Below are 21,379 nucleotides of genomic sequence, written 5' to 3'. Positions count from 1 at the left end.
TCACTTCATCCATCCACCACCATGGCGCCCACCGGCCCCATCACCACGCCCATCACGACGCTCCTCGGCATCCAGCACCCCATCCTCCTCGCCGGCATGGCACGCACATCCGGGGGCCGCCTCGCCGCCGCCGTCTCCAACGCGGGCGGCCTGGGCGTCATCGGCGGCTTTCAGTACACGCCCGACCAGCTACGCGACATCATCGCCGAGATGAAGGCGAACCTGCGGAGCCCCGACCTGCCGTTCGGCGTGGACCTGGCGCTGCCGCAGGTGGGAGGCACCGCGCGCAAGACGAACCACGACTACACGGGCGGGAAGCTGGACGAGCTGATTGACATCACCATCGAGAGCGGCGCGAAGCTGTTTGTCAGCGCGGTGGGCGTGCCGCCAAAGCACATCATCGAGAGGCTTCACGGCAAGGGCATCCTGGTCATGAACATGGTGGGACACCCGAAGCACGCGGTCAAGGCGCTGGATCTGGGCGTGGACATTGTGTGCGCGCAGGGCGGCGAGGGGGGCGGTCACACGGGCGACATTGCCAACTCGGTGCTCATACCGGCGGTGGTGGACGTGGCGAGGAGGTACAAGCCTCCGATGCTCAAGGGGTCACCGGCCCTCGTCGTTGCCGCGGGCGGGATTCGCAACGGACGGAGCCTGGCCAGCTCGCTGATGCAGGGCGCGGTGGGCGTCTGGGTGGGCACGCGGTTCGTCGCCTCGGTGGAGGCGGGATGCAGCGAGGAGGCCAAGAAGGCGGTCGTGAGCTGCGGCTTCGAGGGCACGGAGCGGACGCTGGTGATTTCGGGACGGCCGCTGCGGATGAGGACGAATGCGTATATCCGGAGCTGGCACGACCGGCCGGGCGAGATCAAGGCGCTGTGCGACAAGGGGATCGTCCCGATGGAGCATGATCTGGACGAGGGCAGAGACGTGGACATGCCGCACTTGATGGGCCAGGTTGCGGGTGCGATTGACAGGATTCAGCCTGCGGGCGAGATTGTTGCCGAGATGGTGGAGGAGGCGGTTGAGATGCTCAAGCTGGGGCAGACGTATCTGACGGCCAGGAGCAGGTTGTGATGGAGGAAGTCATGTTGAAGGCAAATGAAGCTTCATCATCGATGAAACAAAATGAAATGTCGACTTGCTCAGGCACATCTTTCCATCTTACGAGATCATTGAGATCAAGTTAAAGTCTCATGGCTTCAAGCCTTCCACCTTTGATGAGTGCCATGCCTGTAAGAGGTACAAAGTACTTGCATCTCAGCTTGTGGCTGGTGCAGCAATCAGCTCCATCAGCAACTGTGGCGCACCCCACCCGATTTTTTCGCAAATCGCAGGCTAGCAACTTTTTCTGGTAGAAGCAACTTTTTTTTTTCTTATCGGCTCCCGATTGCTGGCGAAATATTTCTGCTGCTTGAAATTTGCATTCAAAGCGCCCGAGCATCGCATCGCATCTTCGAGACCAGCACAATCCGTCGCCATGGACGCCGCCACGCTGAACAACAAGCGCAAGCGGAAGCAGGCCGATGCCGCTGCCGACGGAACCAAAAAGTCAAAGAAGCCCAAGAATCCTCCCCCTGCAGAGGTCGAGCCGGAAGAGGAGGAGGAAGTAGAGGAGGAAGAGGACGCAGAAGTTGACGCCGAAAACGAGGGAAGCGACGACAACGGAAACGACAACGAGGATGGACAATCAGAGGGCGGATCAGATCTCGAGGATCAGGCCGCGGCCAGAGACGGCGACAGAGATGTCATACCCACCCAGTCTGCGCCCATAGTATCGACAATGGCAGACTCCCAGAAGTTTGAGGATCTCAAGCTGTCTGAGAAGACGATGAGGGCGATCCAGGAGATGGGCTTCACCAAGATGACCAACATTCAGCGCAGTGTTCGTCCGCCTTCTCGATCTCGCACTCCAATGACTTCACGATGTACTGACTTGCTTCATCACAGGCCATTCCCCCTCTCCTTGCCGGCAAGGACGTCCTCGGTGCAGCCAAGACGGGTTCCGGAAAGACTCTCGCCTTTTTGATCCCAGCGATTGAGATCCTCAGCTCCCTGCGATTCAAGCCGCGAAACGGCACCGGCGTCATCGTCGTGTCCCCGACCCGAGAACTCGCGCTCCAGATCTTTGGCGTTGCGCGCGAGCTGATGAAGCACCACTCACAGACGTATGGCATTGTCATTGGCGGAGCGAACCGAAGGGCTGAGGTGGAGAAGTTGACCAAGGGCGTCAACCTGTTGATTGCGACTCCCGGCCGATTGCTCGATCACCTGTTGAACACTCAGTTCGTTTTCAAGAACCTCAAGTCGCTGATTATCGACGAGGCGGATCGTATCCTGGAGGTTGGTTTCGAGGATGAAATGAGGCAGATTGTCAAGGTCTTGTCAAACGAGGACCGACAGACTATGCTCTTTTCCGCGACACAGACAACCAAAGTTGGTAAGTATCCCCTTTGTCATCCATCGAGTTGAATGTCACAGAGGCATGTATGCTGATATGACGCGCAGAGGATCTGGCCCGAATCTCGCTGCGACCCGGACCGCTATACATCAACGTCGACCAAGAACAGCAGCACAGCACCGTCGACGGCCTGGAGCAGGGCTACGTCCTGTGCGAGGGCGACGAGCGCTTCCTCCTGCTCTTCTCCTTCCTCCGGAAAATGCAGGCCAAGAAGAAGAAGGTCATTGTCTTCTTCAGCAGCTGCAACAGCGTCAAGTACTACGCCGAGCTGCTCAACTACATTGACTGCCCGGTGCTGGACCTGCACGGCAAGCAGAAGCAGCAGAAGCGGACCAATACGTTTTTCGAGTTTAGCAATGCGCCGCACGGCATCCTGATCTGTACCGACGTTGCCGCTCGCGGTTTGGATGTGAGTACCTCGTTCCCGTCACTTGATGAAGAGTTGTCGCTGACAGAGTATAGATTCCCGCCGTCGACTTCATTGTCCAGTTTGACCCTCCGGACAACACCCGCGACTACATCCACCGCGTGGGCCGAACTGCCCGAGGTGCCAATGGCAAGGGACGAAGTCTGCTTTTCCTCCAGGTATGTTCCTCATTCATGCGTTGTTCATTTAGTACTCTTCTGACGTTGTGTGATAGCCCAACGAAGTCGGCTTCCTGTCCTACCTCAAGGCCGCCCGCGTCCCCGTCGTCGAGTTCGAGTTCCCCCGCAACAAGATCATCAACGTCCAGTCCCAGCTGGAGAAGCTCATCGGCAAGAACTACTACCTGCAGCAGAGCGCCAAGGAGGCCTTCAAGTCGTATCTGCACGCCTACGCCAGCCACAGCCTGCGCTCCGTCTACGACGTGCAGAAGCTGGACCTGGCCAAGATTGCAAAGAGCTTCGGCTTCCCGACGCCGCCGCGGGTAGACATTACGCTGGGGGCGAGCATGGGACGGGACAAGGTGCAGGGGAGGAGGGCGTATGGCAGCCAGCCCAAGCAGGTGGGCAAGTACAAGCGGGATAAGAGGAATTGAGTGTAATGTGTATGTTGGAAGATGTGTGGTTTTGTTTTGCGAAAATAATACGGCGCAAGGGATTCGCTTTAGCATATAAATCATGGTCTATCTGCTGGCTGACGTAGTGCGTGATGGTGTTTATTTGTGTGATGCTCATGACATTGCATAGTAGGTACTCCATGACCTACAGACCGTGGCTCTTGAACCTCAAAGATGACTGAATTCTGTTTAGACATCCATCCCCAATGGTTATACCTAAGACGCATTCTGTTTGACGTGCTCTTTGTTGTCGGTCATATTGCTCTGTGTGATCCCTGCAGGTGGCTGTGTCACATACTACGTAAGCAGGGAATATCCAACAACACAAACGCCAATCTCATCTCATTCATCCTCCTTCACTCGAACCCATTTAAACATCTCAATTGCGTTTATAGAAATTCACTCCATTTCATTCTCAGCGACTCTTTTCATAAATGCCATAGACCCAGTATATATCACATCCAGCATGGAAGCCCACGACAAAGTCGTCTCCAGCATCTCCTCCCGAGTCAAGCAATTCCACCAGCAGCAGAAGCCCTTTCGCATCTACCACGGCGCCACAAACAGCACGCGCCGCTCCCACCGCAGCTTCGACAACACCATCGACACCAGCCAGCTGAGCCATGTCCTCTCCGTCGACGCCGCCACCAAGACGGCCGTCGTCGAGCCCAACGTGCCAATGGACCTCCTCGTCAGCGAGACGCTGCGCCACGGCCTCGTCCCCCCCGTCGTGATGGAGCTGCCCGGCATCACCGTCGGGGGCGGCTTCTCGGGCACGTCGGGCGAGAGCAGCTCGTTCCGCTACGGCGCGTTCGACGCCAACATCAACTGGATCGAGATTGTGCTTCCCGACGGCGAGGTGGCGCGCGCGTCCAAGACGGAGCGTCAGGATCTCTTCTGGGGCGCGGCGTCGGCGTTTGGCACGCTGGGCGTGGTGACGCTGCTGGAGGTGCAGCTCAAGGAGGCCAAGGCGTACGTGAGGCTCGAGTATTCGCTCGCGAGGGGCGCGCAGGACATGCTGAAGAAGATACGGGAGGCGTGCGCGGTGGAGGAGAATGACTATGTGGATGCCATTGTGTTTGCCATGGACACGACGGTTGTTTGCACGGGGCGACTGGCGGATGAGGTGCCGCAGGGGACGAAGCCGGTGGGATTCCTGGGCCGGAGCGATCCCTGGTTCTACACCCGGGCCAAGGATGTCGTGAAGCAGCTCAAGCGGGCGGCGGCAAAGGGAGGAGACGACAAGGCAGCGGTCGTGACGGACTTTGTGCCGCTGCAGGACTATCTCTTCCGATACGACCGCGGCGGCTTCTGGACCGCCGTGTACGCATACCGGTACTTTGTCACGCCGTTCAACCGCATCACGCGATACGTCCTCGACAGCTTCATGCACGCCCGCGTCATGTATCGCGCCGTGCACAAGAGCGGCCTCGCGGACTACTACATGGTGCAGGACGTCGGCGTCCCGTACGACAAGGTCGTCGAGTTCCAGGCCTGGCTGGACAGGGAGCTGCACATTTACCCTCTCTGGATCTGTCCGCTGCGCATCCGTCGCGACGACCCGGACTCGGGACACGGGTTGCACTCGGAGTTTGCGAGGCCGGATGTGCCCGACCTGATGAATTTCGGGGTCTGGGGCGGCGTCAAGGGGAGTCGGAGGGAGGTTGTTGAGAAGAACCGCGCGCTGGAGCGCAAGGTGCAGGAGTTGAGGGGGAAGAAGTGGCTGTATGCGCATGCGTATTACACGGAGGAGGAGTTTTGGTCGCACTATGACAGGAGTTCGTATGATGCGCTGAGGAAAAAGTACGGGGCGGAGTACCTGCCGAGCGTGTATGACAAGGTCAAGGTGGATGTTGAGGGCGAGGAGAGGGCGCGGAATGCGACGTGGAGGACGAGGTGCAGGGCGCGGTTCTGGGATCTGTGGCCGTTGGCGGGATTGAGGGGGTTTTATGGCGCGGTGAAGGGGGGTGATTATTTGCTGCAGAAGAGGAAGGGGGATGATGTTGTGAGGGCTGAGGTTGAGGCTGCGAAGAGAGAGTGACGGATTGGAGAGTTATGATACCCGGGGTTGATGACCGCTTGCACCTTGTATGAGTGTTGTTATAGATCGAGTTTCGAATTATACCATTTTCGTTATGTCGTCGAGTAATCGTAATTCCATATACACTTTGATGCTTCATCCTCCCATCTTCCATCCTCATTAGAGTCTTACAGCCAATGATCATTTTCCTCTCCTTCATTTCCCCTTTCCAATCTGTCATCGCAGATCATGCTTCGGTGTTCCGTCTTCAATGCTTCACTTGGTCAACCCCGGACAGAGAAGACACTCCTCCCGCTCAGTCATGTCGAAAGCCGCCCATCTCCGTCTTGTTCCTCCCGCTCATCTCGCCGAGCGTCTTGTCGCGCTGCTGCCGCGCCTCTTCGGGGTTCTTGTAGATCCAGTTGTAGCCGACGAGGACGGCCAGTGCGGCGCCGCCAATGACGAGCCTTTTGTGACATGTTTAGTCAAACCTACCCTTATCACTTCACATCTCTCACCAAATTTATGATGTTGATTTCGAGGTTTGAATTGGGGGGGTTGGAGGAAGGTAATGTAGAACGCACCAGTTGCGGCGGAGAGCTTCGGGACCGCCGGGGTTGGGCGGAATCTTCTGCTGGCCTCCCGGGCCGCCAATGTCCTCTTTGCCGCTGTTGAAGGCGGATCCGGAGCCGGCGAGGGCCCGGGCCGAGGTGCTGAAGGGGTGGCGGGAGGAGGCGAGGAGGGTTGGGCGGAGGGTGCGGAGGGCGGTGATGCGGAGGGCGGACATTTTGGTGGATTATATTGAGTGAATGATGATGAGTTTGAGATGGTTTGGATTTGGCGTGAAAGATTGGGGAGAAAGAGATGGGTTGTTTTGGGCCCTTTTTATGACTGTGAGATTTGTTCTAGGTTCGGTAGAGAGCTGTGTCGATGACTTCAGGCGGGTGGCGGATATGATGTGGGCATGACGTGCGGTTGCTGCTGGGGGAGGGAACAACGGTGCGATACTATGCGATGGGTGGCCCGTTATTTTTTGAGGGGGGGAGAAAATGACCTGGAGGCTCAGATCGGAATACGGCTACTTGAGGGGGATCGAGGGGAAAATACTGGGGAATTGAGTGATGGAAGGAGGGTGATTGTGGCGGATGGGGATTGACTTGTTGGGTTTGGTTTGGATTTTGAAATGTTCCTGGTATGTAGGTGGTGTGATGGGGGAGGCGTTGAGCTGATGGAGAAGGGATGTTTTTGTGTGGCGTTCATTTTGGTGAGGAAACTGAGAAAACATATCTCTCCGAGCAATATTATGGATGCGCTTTTCTAGATTGCGAAAGGGATTGAACGAGTTGGTTGATGATGTTCAGTTCAATGGGAGGGGAGCTTCACTTGAACAATACATCTACGCAGCACGCGAGGCATCGCCAAGTTGATCTTGCATCAACAGAGACTAAGGCGCAAGTCAAGCAACAGCAGTGTTTTCAGTAGTATCAATTTAGTACAATGATTCTACAACTAGTTCCCCTTTGATGCAGTTGAATCCGATATAACTTGCATCTTTCACAGCGGAACGGGATGCTGAAGAAAAGTTCAGCTTCAAGTTCAACTTGCAGCATGTCCATCAACGCTAATCGTCAAGCCAGACCAGCAATCTATTTTGGGTAACCACGATTTACATATCTGATTCGGTCGATGCCTACTAATATACAATGAGCTTCTTCACTCCTCAACTCTGAAGGAAACTCGGCAACTTATACAGTCCTTGCCGATCGCCAGGTCTTGGCCCGCCAAGATAGGCTAACAAACATCCGCTGTGTGTTTTATTGGCCCTGATGAGGTAGTTGCAGGGATGCTCAAATCAGAAAGGCCGAGTTTCTCTTATTTCTTCTGTTCGTTTTGATGTTTTGCTGTCTTGTTGTGCTTGTTGTTTGGTGCTGATATCATTGATCAGGGTTGCGTAGGGTATGAGTGTTGCACTTACACGGCCATTTCGTCGGAGTCGCTGGGAGTTGATTAAGGTGGTCTACCAGGATTCCCATCTTCTTTTCTTTTCCTTGTTTGCTTTCCTCTTCTCAAACAGTCATCAGGTTCTTAAACAGGTTCACTTATTATACGCTGTCTTGTCTAGTCCTCGTGTCATTTGCAGTCATCTCACGCTCTAATCACTTGGGACGTAACCCAACCCAAACCCATCACAACATCAACCTCACCTTGTCACCTTCTCCCGCTAATACAATCATTCTGGCTTTCATCTTGATCATCTTTATTCACCGGATAGCTCAGTCTTATCAACCCGTCACAGCCAATGACAAATCGCAGCGCCCATAAAACCCGTCGGCTATTTACCAGCCCCCGGATCGACGCCCCGTCGGAAGCTTGTCAGTACCAATCAGACGGGCCCAAACCCGTCTCGCTTGAGATTCATGATAGCAAATCCAATGATGGGATGTAATTCTTGCAGCGGATTATTACCCGTCACTGGCTGCTTTCTCAGGACCTGCAAGATCAAACAGTTTCTTCGGAGATTTCAATCTCCTGCTCCATTAGCGGAGAATCTCGGCTCTTGAGCTCGTCTTATCTCGACGTTTATATATCGCCGTCAGCCGCAAACATGGCCCAGACTCGTAGCTCCCATCGTCCTACTTGATACTACATCTCCTTCACCTCTCTTCACAAGCTCGTGCTCGCCGTCACTTCTCGATCCAATGGGCCACTCCAAGTCCGTCCCTCGTTCGTCGTCGCAGCCTTCCGGCTCTCGGAACGGCTTCTCCAAACCCTTCCAGAAACCCCAAATGGTCCAGAAAGCGCCCCAGGTCGTGGCAGCGCCGCTGTCATCGCCCGACGTCCCCAGCGGCCCGTTGCCCCTGAGCGGAAAGGTATTCGCCATCACCGGCGGCGCGAGCGGCATCGGCCTGGCGACCGCCCAGGTGTTGTCAAGACGAGGAGCGACTGTCTGCATCGCCGACGTGGATCCCGAAGCGATGAAGGCTGCGGAAGACTACTTCAGCTCCCGCGGGGTGCCGTATATGATCACAAAGGTGGATGTCTCCAAGCGAAAGGAGGTTGATGCCTGGATTGAGTCGATTGTGAAGCAGCATGGCCGGCTGGACGGCGCCGCCAACGTAGCGGGCGTGATTGGAAAGTTCCACGGCGTGTCTCCCGTCTCGGAGCTCGATGACGATGAGTGGGATAGAATCATCGGCGTCAATCTGACCGGGACCATGTACTGCATGCGGGCTGAGCTGAGGAATATTGTCGACCGCGGGTCCATTGTCAATGTGTCTTCCATCCACGGTCTCAAGGGTAATTTACCGTCTTGCCCATAAAACGATGTCCCAAGCGTTCCTAACGTGTGTGGTCAGGATTTGCAAGACACGGCGCATACGACGCGAGCAAGCACGGCATCGTCGGCCTGACGCGAGCCGCGGCCCTCGAGAACGGCGAGCGCGAGATCCGCGTCAACAGCGTGGCCCCGGGCGCCATCTACACGCCGCTGATGCAGAAGAACTGGGACTTTTCCGGCCGGCCAAAGGACGCTGCGTTTGACGATCCGACGGCGTTTCAGCGGCAGGGCACGGCGGAGGAGACGGCGAACGTGATTGCGTTTCTGCTGGGGCCGGAGAGCACGTTTGTGAGCGGGAGCGTGTATCGGGTGGACGGGGCCTGGATCTGAGGTGCTGTTGATGGTTGATGCCATTCTGGGGAGAGAGTTGATGGCTTGCATATGGTGCGGCGTTTTCTCTTTGATCATAAGGAGAGGTTTTGCGTTGTTTGTTTGTGTCGAGTTTATGTTTCGTTTTCTACATGGAATCTTGGAGTTGTCTTACACGACGAGGCACATAAAGACGTGTATCTTTTCTATAGTCGGACGAGCTTCAACCCTTCTCGAACATTAAACTGATCTAAAAGTAGATAGTTGTGAGGCCTGATCCAGGCTAGAAGCATCACTTTCATTCCAAAATTCCTGTCTCGTATTCGACGATGCACCTCGGCCTAATTTCTGCCTCCCGAAGCAGGCCATCTCGGTGCTTTTCATCATTGGGTACCTACCTTGGTCTCGAGAGGTGGCGGCAATTGGAAGGCCAACGGCAGACTCCGCCAGGGCCCATGTCCCGTGTGCCGACATGTTGCATTAGTTGGTAGTTGCATTTCTTGTCTGTTGTTTGTACAGTAAATTACTCTTGAATTCCCTATAAACTACAGTACATGAATAAAGTGCCAGCCCGAGTGCGAACATTCATGGATGCTTCTCCGCATTGCTGTTCAATGTAAAGCCACGATCGAGGCTCTGGTTGGCCAATTCTGCCGACGGAAGACACGCACCGCCCGCGTCTGATTGGCTGAAATCAAGGAACCAGTACAGTACCGTAGCATCGGGTCTCTCCACCTTCTCCAGTCTCCAGTCTTCAAGTCTCCACAACCCACAAACCCCAGCATCTGATTTCAAGCCTCGCACCCTTTCAGGCCCCCCCAAAACCTGGGGAATCGCGCCTTTTTTTGCTGCTTTCGTCCAAGCAGGATGACGGGCAAAAGACGGGTCCTGCTTCTATTACTAGTCCTACAGGTACTGTATGACCGGCAGCCTTCTGAGAACGGCAGACGGACAGCGTGACAGCCAAGAGTGACGGCCAGAGTGGCAGAGTCTGCCCGAATCCAGCCAGACCAGGGCTCATGGCTAAAGTCAAGGCTGCAAACCTCATGCCGTGACACCTTTTCCTCTGAGTCTTCGCGTCTCCCCGCATTTTCGACAAGCAGGGCAAAAGGAGGGCTCTGGTACCAAGTACTAAATGGGATACCAGAGGCCGGCAATTCTGTTCTTCGCCCTCCCGCCGTGTCCCAGCTGCTTTTGCCATAAAAGGGCCACCAGCTGTGCCTCCTCTCCCGGTTGAGCCCCAGCGGTATCCGCTCGCCAATCCGTCGGGTCTCGTCCTCAGCCTCACCCCTGGATCATCATCTCTCTCTCTCTTCCGTTGACTCGCGGCCCGGGTATTTCACCAGCCCCGTTCTCCATCCCTTCCTCCTTATGGGCACATCGCGAGTCAAAAGTGTGGATATCAGGATCCAGACCCTGCGACGACGCCAGAGATAACACGCGCAAAGCGGATAAGCATCATGGCAGCTGAAGCCGACGGTCAAGAGCGGCATCGCCCCGAGCCTCTTGTCGGCTCATTGGCGCAGCGCAGCGAGACGCCCGACACGGAGCACGCCCGGCCGAGGAAGCGGACCCGGAGGGCTTGCGACAAGTGCAGCGCCTCGAGGACGCGGTGCGATGGCGAGTGGTGAGTTGTGGATTCTACCCATCAGTGATGATGTCTAACCGAGACATGCGTGCGTGTCAGTCCTTGTCGCCGGTGTCAAGGTAAGTACTTAGCATGTCTCCTCCATTGTCTATCCCCTGAAATGGTGCCTCCCTCTCGTGTCTCATGGTTCACTCATGACTTCTCTAACATGCCGCCTCCACCACCAAGACTACGGATACACCTGTCGTTACAACCGCGAAGTCAAGAAGAGAGGCCGTCTCCCAGCCTCGGCCACGGCCAACAACAACGGCAGCATCAGTGCCCGAAGAGACTCTTGGCCCTTGTCCACTCGCCGCGGCAGCATCCGCAACGACTCCCACCTGAGCCGCAACGCCAATGGCAACAGCAACGCCAACAGCAGCAACGGCCACGCCATGGCCAACGGCAATGCCATCTCGCAGGCCTCTTCTTCGTCTCCGTCAGCCACCTCGCCCAGCGTCAGCTCTAGCACGGTTGCACAGCATCCCTTTGTTGACCCAGCGGATGCAACCTCGGCCCGTCCCGAAGGTGTACCCTTGGACCCGAGGGATCGGGTCACCATGTCCGACGCTCGCCAAGACGTGATGCATTCCATCAGTGCCCCCTTTCCTCCGAGTCGACCCGCTCCTCCGCTCAGCGTCCCGTCTCTTAGCCAAGTTGGACTCCAACCCCCTTCTGCTCAACGTGCTTCCATAAGCAACCCCATGTCTGTGAGTGTGTTCGAGGGGCAGTTTGGTGACTCCGAAGTCGTCTTGTCCGATGAGAGCGTCGGCTACCCGTCACCCGTCAACACCCGGCCCCAGGCCGAGGTGAACCGCCAACACAGGGCGTCGTTCAAGTCGACGCACAGCCATGAGCGGAACAGAGAGTCGTTCAGCACAGCGGCAACAACCAGCCACGATGCCGGCGGCCTGATGTTGGACTTTTTCCACAAGGCCCCAAACGAGGACTGCTGGTACAAGTTTCTGGAGCCCATCTTGCCATACATCCGCAACATCATCCCCGCCTCTGTTGCTTGCGATTTGCTCGACATTTTCCTGACCGACCCGGGGAGCTCGCTGTTTCGCGTTGCCTCGCCGTATATATTGACCAGAGTCTTTCGGAAAAAGTCCATTGTGCATCCGACCAACCCCCGATACACTACCCCAGCTCTGCTGGCGACCATACTCTGGTGTGTAGCACAGACTGCGGATGTCATGATACTGCATGTCCCGGGCTCCAGGGCCAAGGTTGTCAACGATTTGTACGACCTGGCAACGTCTCTGATATCAGAGCGTGACCCGGACCGGTGGCGACGAATTCACGGTAGGCAACTGTTCCCTCAAGTGATGAGGTGGGATGGATATTGACATGTCTCAGGTGGTCTGCGAGCAGAAAATGAGACGCCTCATCCTCGGCTTCCCAATGCGCCGACAGTACCCAAGACGACGGTCAACAACGAGCCGGCGGGCGAGATTGACGATGTCCTCACCTTCATCCTCCTCTCCATTGCCGTCTCGGGCTCCGACTTCAAGTCGGACTGCTACAAGTGGTGGTCCAAGGCAACGCGACTGGCCTTTTCGCTGGGCCTCAATCGAGAGGACGAACAATGCGCCGGACCCGTGACGCCCTGCGCAAACCCGCTCTGCTCATGTCGAAAGGAGCAAGATGGTAGCCTGTATAATCTCGAGCTGCGAGAAGAGCGCCGGCGAGTCTTTTGGCTTCTCTATGCCCTGGATCGACATTTGGCCTTGTCTTTCAACTCTGCTCTCACAATCCCTGATTCGTACTGCGAAGTCTACTGTAAGTCTGCACCGAGATGTTCACTATTCACCCTCTTCTAACCGGCCTGAAGCCCCCCTCCCTGAAGCCATCTGGGAAAACCTCGACAGGATCCCACGCAGCGAGATTCCCGCTCGAAGGATTGGACCGCCAACGACTGCCTCTGGATCGGCTTTCTTTGAGTACTTCTTACCCCTCATGGCGATACTAGGCGACATCATAGAAGTTCATCATCGGCGCCGTCATCCAAGACTCGGAGGCCTCGACGATTCACACTCCGTGGCCGTGATTCAGGGGCTGCTTTCGACGTACGAAATGAGCCTCGCCGCGCTGTCACCAGACGCCGACGACAACGGCACCATGCCGCTGCCTATTCACACACCCAAGGGGATCGTTGCCGGAATGCCTTCGAGGCCGTCCATCTCCCATCCGCACCCGTCTGCAGCCCCATACAACGCAGGCGATCCCTCCAAGATGCGACTGGCAAAGGCCTACAGCACGCACATCCTGCACGTGTTGCATGTCCTGCTGCACGGAAAATGGGATGCAATCTCCATGCTGGACGATGGCGACGATTGGATTACGTCCAAGAGGTTCAACGAGTGCGCGTCGCATGCCATTTCTGCCTCGCAGTCCGTCTCCACAATTTTGACGATTGATCCGGAACTGACCTTTATGTCCTATCTGTTTGGGATCTATCTCCTGCAAGGGAGCTTCATTCTGCTGCTCTTTGCGGACAGGATGCCGCAACTTGGTCCCAACGAGTCGGTTGCGCATGCGTGCGAGAACATCATTCGAGCTCACGAGGTGTGCGTTGTGACGCTGAGTACAGAGTTTCAAGTATGCAGCCCCATCCCTTGCGTAATTCCCGCAAGATACTGACGTTCAGCCAGAAAAACTTTCGTACGGTTTTACGGTCTACGCTATATAGTGTTCAAGGCGCAGGAACTACGAATTGGGATGAGCATCGTTCACGACGGAGAGCTTTGTCGCTATACAGATGGACAAAGGGGGCCAAGGGACTGGCATTGTAGTGATGCGATATGTGTGGGCATGACGGATGATGCGGATGGACCTGGACAAAAGTCACGATCAAGACGGTTCTGAATTGATACCCAATTGACGAAATCGACAAGGTATACATGGCACACACCCACCACGTCTTTATCCTCATGAGGGTGTCGAGACAAATTTAGCCGCCAGGCAAAGGAGATTTTAGATCCTCACTTTCCGGAATATGCCCGAGCTGCGTGCATTAGGGCAGGAAAATCTTTGCCTTGGGATGCATTGATTAGAACATGGAAACCTGGGGTAAAAATGCGGGGTGAGGACTGAGATGTGCCTTGGAGTGCCTGATGTGTGTAAGATGTTTGAGAGCGCCGCTGATGACGAGGCTTTGGTCGTTGGGGGTTGATGAAATTGCCGACGGTTGATTTCAGGTTGGTGAATAGAGTTGTTTTGCTGAGCCTCTATTTGGATGGGTTGCGATGAGCGGTAGTTGATGCTTAAACGATATGAAATTTAGTTGAAATTTATATGATATGAATCATTCTATTCGGGAAGCTATAGCTCATACGTGCAATGCTGCAGGCAAGTTTATTGTCGGGCCTATTTGCTCGATTTTGGACTTTGTTTGTTAAGAGGAGTAAGGTAGTATCGGCGATAATATCCGGACTTGGTTGCTTGTAGTTGCATGGGATACACGATAGTTCATGGACGGGATGAAGGGGTTGCATTGTAGATGGCATCTGCTTAGTTTCTCGGTCGTTCTCATGTCAGATGCCTGGGAAATTATTGGTTTCGAATTAACACGGGGATGAAGTTGCCAGCTCATCTTGCATAGTGATGCCATCTGTTGTGGTGCAACACAGTTCCTGTCTTAGATGGGTTGTAAGTAAGGTACATGGACTCAGATACCTTATGCAAATAATGTTGGGTAAGCTGCATCAGAGATGAGAACCCCGAAACTACCCTGGTACCCAAGTGGTACAGGGATTGATACTAAATCCACACCTGTAGTTAATCACTTGAAAATTGGTTTTCCTTCTCTTTGGGACAAGTAATCGTTGCCGTTCTCAAGTTGCGTCTAATCCGTGCTACTTGACTTAGACGTGCTTGAACCGCCGTCTTAGGTAATGTCTTCCGTAATCGAAACCGACGCCCTCAAGTCGTTTTCGCGCAACCCATGAATGGCATTGATGATTGGCTTGAGGAGACTTTTATGAATATTCCATCATCTTTTGTACATATTCCCTTCTGATCTTCAAGCATAGCGTGAGCGAGGAGGAGGAGAGGTAGCACTGCCCATGATGCCGCGCTCGGCACCGGAGAAAGATTAATGCACATTCAATAGCGCCCCACTCCCAACACGCCGAAATGCCAGCCAGCATTTTGAACATCGAGCGCCTCATCCATCGTCGAAGCACCTCCGCAACTGCTCCAGCAGCGACACCGACACAACCGCCACCATGGTGTTGCAAGACCTCGGCCGCCGCATCAATGCGGCCGTTTCAAATCTCACGCGCGAGCAGAATCTCGACGAAAAGGTAGGCAGAACTCACAACAGCTGCCCCGCGATGTCTGGGGCGAACTGAACTCCGAGACGCAACGCAAACTGACTGCGGCTTCAGGCCTTCGACTCCATGCTCAAGGAGATTTGCGCCGCTCTGCTCGAGGCCGACGTCAACGTGCGGCTCGTCGGACAGCTCCGGAAATCGATCCGCAGCACCGTCAACTTCAAAGAACTCCCCCCCGCCGTCAACAAGAAGCGCCTGATCCAAAAGGCCGTCTTCGACGAGCTCGTCAAGCTGGTCGACCCCCATGCCGAGCCCTTCAAGCCGAAGAAGGGCAAGTCCAACGTCATCATGTTTGTCGGTCTGCAGGGCGCGGGCAAGACGACGACGTGTACGAAGCTGGCGCGACACTACCAGACGAGGGGCCTGCGGGCGTGCTTGGTGTGCGCCGATACCTTCCGTGCCGGTGCCTTTGACCAGCTGAAGCAGAATGCGACAAAGGCCAAGATTCCGTACTACGGCTCGCTCACGGAGACGGACCCTGCGGCGGTTGCTCGAGCCGGCGTCGAGCAGTTCAAGAAGGAAAAGTTCGACGTCATCATTGTCGATACCTCGGGTCGCCACCGACAGGAGTCTGCGCTCTTCCAGGAGATGATTGATATCCAGGCGGCTGTCAATCCCGACGAGACCATCATGGTGCTCGACGCATCAATAGGTCAGCAAGCCGAGGCACAGGCCAAGGCTTTCAAGGAAGCCGCCGACTTTGGAGCCATCATCATCACCAAGACGGACGGCCACGCTCATGGCGGTGGTGCCATCTCTGCCGTCGCTGCTACACACACACCCATCGTGTTCATCGGTACTGGAGAGCACATGCTGGATCTGGAGCGGTTCGAGCCCCAGCGGTTCGTCCAGAAGCTGCTGGGAATGGGCGATATGGCTGGTCTGGTGGAGCACGTGCAGAGCCTCAACCTAAATCAGAAGGACACCATGAAGCATCTCCAGGAGGGTATTTTTACGGTGCGAGATTTGCGCGACCAGCTGTCGAACATCATGAAGATGGGACCCCTATCAAAAATGGCCGGCATGATTCCTGGCATGAGCGGTCTCATGCAGGGCATGGATGACGAGGAGGGAGGCGCAAAGCTCAAGCGCATGATTTACATTTGCGACTCCATGACGGACAAGGAGCTGGACTCTGACGGCAAGTTGCTGATTGACGAGCCGACGCGGATGACTCGTATCGCTCGAGGATCCGGCACATCGGTGCGAGAGGTGGAAGACCTCCTGACGCAGCAGCGGATGATGGCCGGCATGGCCAAGAAGATGGGCGGCAACATGAAGAACATGCAGAGGGCGCAGCAGGCCATGTCGGGCGCGAACAAGGCCCAGCAGATGGCCGCCATGCAGAAGCGACTGCAGAGCATGGGCGGTGCCGGCGGCGCTGGAGGCATGCCGGACATGGGATCACTCATGAAGATGCTGGGCGGCGGCGGCATGCCCGGAGGGATGGACATGCAGGCGATGATGCGACAAATGGGCATGGGCGGTGGCATGCCTGGGATGCCTGGGATGCCCGGAATGCCGGGCATGCCTGGAGGAGGCGGTCGTGGACGGAGGTAAGGGGGCTGGGAGGAGCACTGTTTGGGTCCATGTGTCGAGCATTTTGATTTTCACTGTATGTTTGTTTGCGGAGCTCCGGTAGGTTGGGCAAGCTATGGATGACGGCTGGTTGCTAGAGCTCATGTGCATGGGTATCGGCGTTTGGGCAGTGATGAACGATGGGCGGATCTTATGATCTTACGAAAGAGAGCGTGTGTCGACTTGCACGTATGTATCAATGTCGCCTAGACGTTGCTTTGCTTTCTTTGAGACCGTCTTGATACTATACCGGACAAGTATAAATATGAGCTTTAATTGATGCCTTGATTCACAAGATCCTGCCGTTGATACTCTGAGAAGCAGTTGCTTGAGCTTCACCTCCCTTATTACAGCATCATCTGCTGGGGATGGTTGCATGCGAGCCTGCTGAGTCAGCAGAGTCTCATGGCCCCGCACGCCTCGTTTTTTTTAAGTAGCATCCGTCGTCACCTCCACTTTCACCCTCAAACCGTCTTCGTTTCCCCGCGACTAAGGGCATCGCCCCACCAGAAGCTCCGAAACGCACCTGACCTTATAGTTAACCTTGTTTGTCACTGGACAAAAGCTACCTTTTACTTGTCCCTCATAGGGCATCGGTTTAAGATGTCGTCTCGCGGCAGAGGGAGAGGCGGGGGAGGGTATCAGGAGCGAGGGGGATCGAGGGGAGGCGGAGGGGGGGGATACAGGGGCGGGGGACGGGGCGGAGGGGATCGAGGAGGAGGAGGAGGGGGTTATAGAGGAGGCGGAGATCGAGGAGGAGGCTATAGAGGAGGCGGAGATCGAGGAGGGGGATCAAGAGGAGGCGGAGATCGAGGCGGAGGGTATTCCAGGGGTGGCCGAGGAGGGCCCGTCCAGGTGTTCTCGTGAGCATCAACGTTTTCCTTTGTGTCGTCTTTCCTCCCATCGGCAACGAAGAACACTGTTGGAAAGCAAGTCCAGGCACTCATCGTCCACTGCTACAGTCCCCCAAGCGGAGTCCCGACTCCCGACAGAAATGTCACCCAGACGGAAGATGCCCTTCTGGCGCAGGCTGCCAAGGGCCTCGATCTCAGCACCCTCGGCCTCAAGGAGGCGTTCCCCCGAAGACCAGCGTACGGCACCAAAGGAACCGAGGTCGTCCTCTGGGCAAACTACGTTGCCTTGACGGCCTCGCCCAAGCTGGTGCTGTACCGATACGATGTCTCAGTCAAACCGGTGGCTACCGGGAGGAAGCTCACGCAGATTGTGCGCTTGCTGCTGGACGCCCCGGAGCTGGCCGAGTACAAGCACGACATGGTCAGCGACTTCAAGTCGACGCTCATCTGCCGCCGCAAGTTCGATGACCAGACCGTCAAGATCACGTATCGGTCTGAGGGCGAAGACGAGCCGCGCGCCAATGGCCCTCAGTACGAGGTCAAGCTTCAGCTGACGAATACTCTGGCAACTGCAGAGTTGATTGGGTACCTCACGTCGACGAACCCGTCTGCCCAGTATGATGACAAGCTGCCTCTCATCCAGGCCCTCAACATCTTCCTGAACCACTACGCCAAGTCGACCAACAACCTTGCCACCATTGGGTCGTCCAAGATGTTTTCTTTGAGCGAAGACTCGGATACCTGGGACCTTGGGAGCTGCCTCACCGCCATCCGCGGCTTCTTCGCCAGTGTCCGTGCGGCTACGGCTCGTGTGTTGGTCAATGTCAATCCCAGCCATGGTGCTTTCTTCCAAGAGGGTCCTTTAGATCAGTTCATACTTCGTCTTGGCTCCGGAAGAGGACTGTACAAGTTACAGGCATTCATCAAGGGTCTCCGCATCAAGACCACTCATTTGAGGGCCAAGGTGGACAAGAATGGCAAGGAAATCCCGCGCGTCAAGACCATCTGGGCCTTGGCCAACCCAAACGACGGGCACGGCTCTGCGCATCCTCCTAGGGTGAGCGCGTTCGGGGCTGGGCCCAAGAATGTCGAGTTCTGGCTCGAGGGGGGCCCCTACAGCAGCCAAGGCCAGCCTGGACCTTCTTCCGGCAAGAAGAAAAAGGGCGCCAAGGGTCAAGAGAGCGGACAGTATATCTCTGTCTATGACTTCTTCGCTAGATGTGAGTTTCCATCCTGCCGCGCCAAACGGTATCTCAATTGACATCTGACTTTACGCAGCATACAATGTGCGTATCAATGATACCAGGCTGCCCGTCATCAACGTCGGCAATAGAGAAACCCCCGTGTACCTGCCACTCCAGGTTTGCTATGTGCTGCCTGGCCAGCCGTCCAGGTCCAAGCTGGATCCGGCCCAGACTCAGCAAATGATTCGGTTTGCTGTTCGGAGGCCATTGGAGAATGCCACGTCCATCGTCAACAAGGGGCTGCAGACTGCTGGCTTATCTCCTGACTCGAATCCCTTACTGGTAAGACACCATTGTCTGCCCTTTCTGCCCCGAAAAGAAAGAGGAATGCTAACGCCCATCAGCCTCAATTCGGTATCGAAATCTCGCAAAATCTTGTCACTGTGCTAGGGCGCGTTATCACTAGCCCAAAGGTCGGCTATGGCCAGGGCCGACAGGTGGCAACGTTTGGCGGCGGTTGGAACATGGTTCCAAGGGGTGCCCCGAGCCTCAAGTTCAGCACCACGGGAAGCATGCAGAAGTGGTCGTGCGTGTACATTGAGACGGCCGACTACCCAAACGCCTTCAGGTTCAGCTCCGAAAGCCTGGAACAGACTATGCGCACCTTCCACACCGTGTTGACCGACACTGGCATCGCTGCGGGCGCGCCGCTTCGGCCTTTCGAGCGGCTGCAGCTGAGAGGAGACAACGATCCTGAGCTCGAGAATCTCATCAAGCGCGCCGCAGCATCGCTGCAGATGCTGTTTGTCATTCTGCCGGCGACTCCCATCACGTTGTACAACCGCATAAAGCTCCTTGCCGACGTAAAGTATGGCATCCATACCGTCTGCAGCGTCGGGACCAAGATTGCGAACCCCAAGGGGCAGGATCAGTACTTGCGCAATCTTGCTCTCAAAGTCAATCTCAAGCTCGGCGGCAACAACCAGCTCGTCGAAGCTGCGCACTTGGGGTTCATCTCCGAGAACAAGACCATGATTGTCGGGATCGATGTCACGCATCCTTCCCCTGGCTCGTCCCCACTGGCTTCCAGCATTGCTGCCATGGTCGCTAGCATTGATCAGAAGCTTGGGCAGTGGCCCGGAGTCTTGAGCGTCCAGCCTAGGGGCCGCCACGAGATGGTTGCGGATCTACAAGAAATGTTGAAATCGCGTCTCCACCTGTGGCGCTCAAAGGGGAAGCACGCGGCTTTCCCAGAGAACATCATTGTATATCGCGATGGGGTCTCGGAAGGGCAGTACCAGAAAGTGCTGGACGAAGAGCTGCCGCTCCTTCGCGCCGCCTGCAAGGAGGTGTACCCAGCGTCCGATCAGCAGAAGGGTCTGCCACGCATGACCATTGCGATTGTCGGCAAGCGTCACCATGCTCGCTTCTACCCGACTGCGGTGAGCGACGCCGACAACACGGGCAATACGAAGCCTGGCACCGTGGTCGACCGAGGCGTCACGGAAGCCCGCACGTGGGATTTCTTCCTTCAGGCGCACACGGCGCTGCAGGGCACCGCCCGGCCGGCGCACTACATTGTTGTGCTGGATGAGATTTTCCGCCCACGGTACGCGAAGACGCCGGGGAAGAACATTGCGGATGAGCTTCAAGACCTCACGCAGAGCATGTGCTACACTTTTGGCCGAGCGACCAAGGCCGTGAGCTACTGCACACCGGCATACTACGCCGACATTGTGTGCGAGCGAGGGCGCTGCTACCTCAGCCACTTGTTTGACACGCCGACGAACTCGGCAGCGCCGTCGGTGGTGGGAGATACGGAGGGCGGCGGTGCTGGGCCCTCGAAGCAGGATGTGCAGGTTCACGAGAGGCTCAAGGACACCATGTTTTACATTTGAGGAGATTGGATATGAAGAAACGGCCTAATTTGGATTGTGGTATATGAATTTCGGATGAGCGAGTTCGAGGTACGAGATTGATTTATATGATATATCAGAATGACACATGACGAGCATGACGAGATGAATTTGACAATTATCGTGTAATAGCAACCGGTGCGGGTCTTGGTGTTGAAGCATGAAATCCTCGGTCAGATTCGGTGAAGGGTCCAACAAGGCACCAGCTCGGTGAGGCAGCCCAAAAAGTGGATGATTGGCGGGCCTCTGGCAGGATCTCGATGGCCATGACACGCGATGACGTTTTGATTGGGCCTCTGCTCTTTTTCGCTGCTTCATGCGTGCCCCCACTCGGAACTGAGATGCCGTGCTCAAACAACGTTACTGCCAAGCTTGATGCACGACTTTATGCTTGTATGACGCTATTCACGGCTTTGGCTTGGTCTCATTTGCGGGAGCGTGCAGGGGTCTCGGCCTATGGTTGAAGGGATGGCCATGTTTTCAGGGTTACGGCATGACGAAGGTTGGGTTTCGATGGGATTTCTGGGTGGACGGTGTTGACGTCAGGGGAGGACGATCTGGTTTTGTTGGATGAAGAGGGTTTGAAAGCTGGACTGGTATATTATGATGGGTGAAGGACTTGCGAGGTCGTAAGAGGTGAGTTTGTTGCCAACTCGTTCACTGTCAGTCCTGGGGAAGACCGCCGGGCCTCATTACGGGCCATCCCTATCGACTTCTTC

General features: G+C 55.8%; 6 protein-coding genes across 6 annotated transcripts; 5 read left to right on the top strand and 1 right to left on the bottom strand.

Annotated features, from left to right (window-relative positions):
• Positions 1-21: 21 nt before the first annotated feature.
• Positions 22-1,074, top strand: CCMA1212_009389 (Putative monooxygenase Rv1533; the record flags this gene model as incomplete). The annotated part of the gene is made up of 1 exon (XM_073706474.1): positions 22-1,074. One exon carries the CDS (start codon positions 22-24, stop codon positions 1,072-1,074), a length of 1,053 nt encoding a protein of 350 aa, XP_073555138.1.
• Positions 1,075-1,226: 152 nt separating this feature from the next.
• Positions 1,227-3,477, top strand: CCMA1212_009388 (ATP-dependent RNA helicase HAS1; the record flags this gene model as incomplete). The annotated part of the gene is made up of 6 exons (XM_073706473.1): positions 1,227-1,232; positions 1,439-1,882; positions 1,948-2,437; positions 2,506-2,867; positions 2,921-3,043; positions 3,100-3,477. The coding sequence occupies 6 exons, from the start codon at positions 1,227-1,229 to the stop codon at positions 3,475-3,477; spliced, it is 1,803 nt and encodes a 600-aa protein (XP_073555137.1).
• A 487-nt stretch (positions 3,478-3,964) lies between these two features.
• Positions 3,965-5,539, top strand: CCMA1212_009387 (uncharacterized protein; the record flags this gene model as incomplete). The annotated part of the gene is made up of 1 exon (XM_073706472.1): positions 3,965-5,539. One exon carries the CDS (start codon positions 3,965-3,967, stop codon positions 5,537-5,539), a length of 1,575 nt encoding a protein of 524 aa, XP_073555103.1.
• Positions 5,540-5,834: 295 nt separating this feature from the next.
• On the bottom strand, positions 5,835-6,305 carry CCMA1212_009386 (uncharacterized protein; the record flags this gene model as incomplete). Its single annotated transcript, XM_073706471.1, has 2 exons — positions 5,835-5,985; positions 6,103-6,305. The coding sequence occupies 2 exons, from the start codon at positions 6,303-6,305 to the stop codon at positions 5,835-5,837; spliced, it is 354 nt and encodes a 117-aa protein (XP_073555062.1).
• Positions 6,306-8,217: 1,912 nt separating this feature from the next.
• Positions 8,218-9,185, top strand: CCMA1212_009385 (Levodione reductase; the record flags this gene model as incomplete). The annotated part of the gene is made up of 2 exons (XM_073706470.1): positions 8,218-8,815; positions 8,875-9,185. 2 exons carry the CDS (start codon positions 8,218-8,220, stop codon positions 9,183-9,185), a joined length of 909 nt encoding a protein of 302 aa, XP_073555102.1.
• Positions 9,186-10,624: 1,439 nt separating this feature from the next.
• Positions 10,625-20,642, top strand: CCMA1212_009384 (Signal recognition particle-like protein; the record flags this gene model as incomplete). Its single annotated transcript, XM_073706469.1, has 10 exons — positions 10,625-10,791; positions 10,852-10,871; positions 10,981-12,096; positions 12,151-12,573; positions 12,626-13,361; positions 14,906-15,098; positions 15,183-16,684; positions 17,669-18,780; positions 18,839-19,086; positions 19,149-20,642. 10 exons carry the CDS (start codon positions 10,625-10,627, stop codon positions 20,640-20,642), a joined length of 7,011 nt encoding a protein of 2,336 aa, XP_073555061.1.
• Between the last annotated feature and the right edge of the window lie 737 nt (positions 20,643-21,379).

Source organism: Trichoderma ghanense, assembly GCF_004382785.1.
Source record: "Trichoderma ghanense strain CCMA-1212 chromosome Unknown scaffold_16, whole genome shotgun sequence".
NCBI classification, from domain to species: Eukaryota; Fungi; Ascomycota; class Sordariomycetes; order Hypocreales; family Hypocreaceae; genus Trichoderma; species Trichoderma ghanense.
Note: the sequence above shows the minus strand (reverse complement) of the source record. Positions and strands in the feature narration are given on the sequence as shown.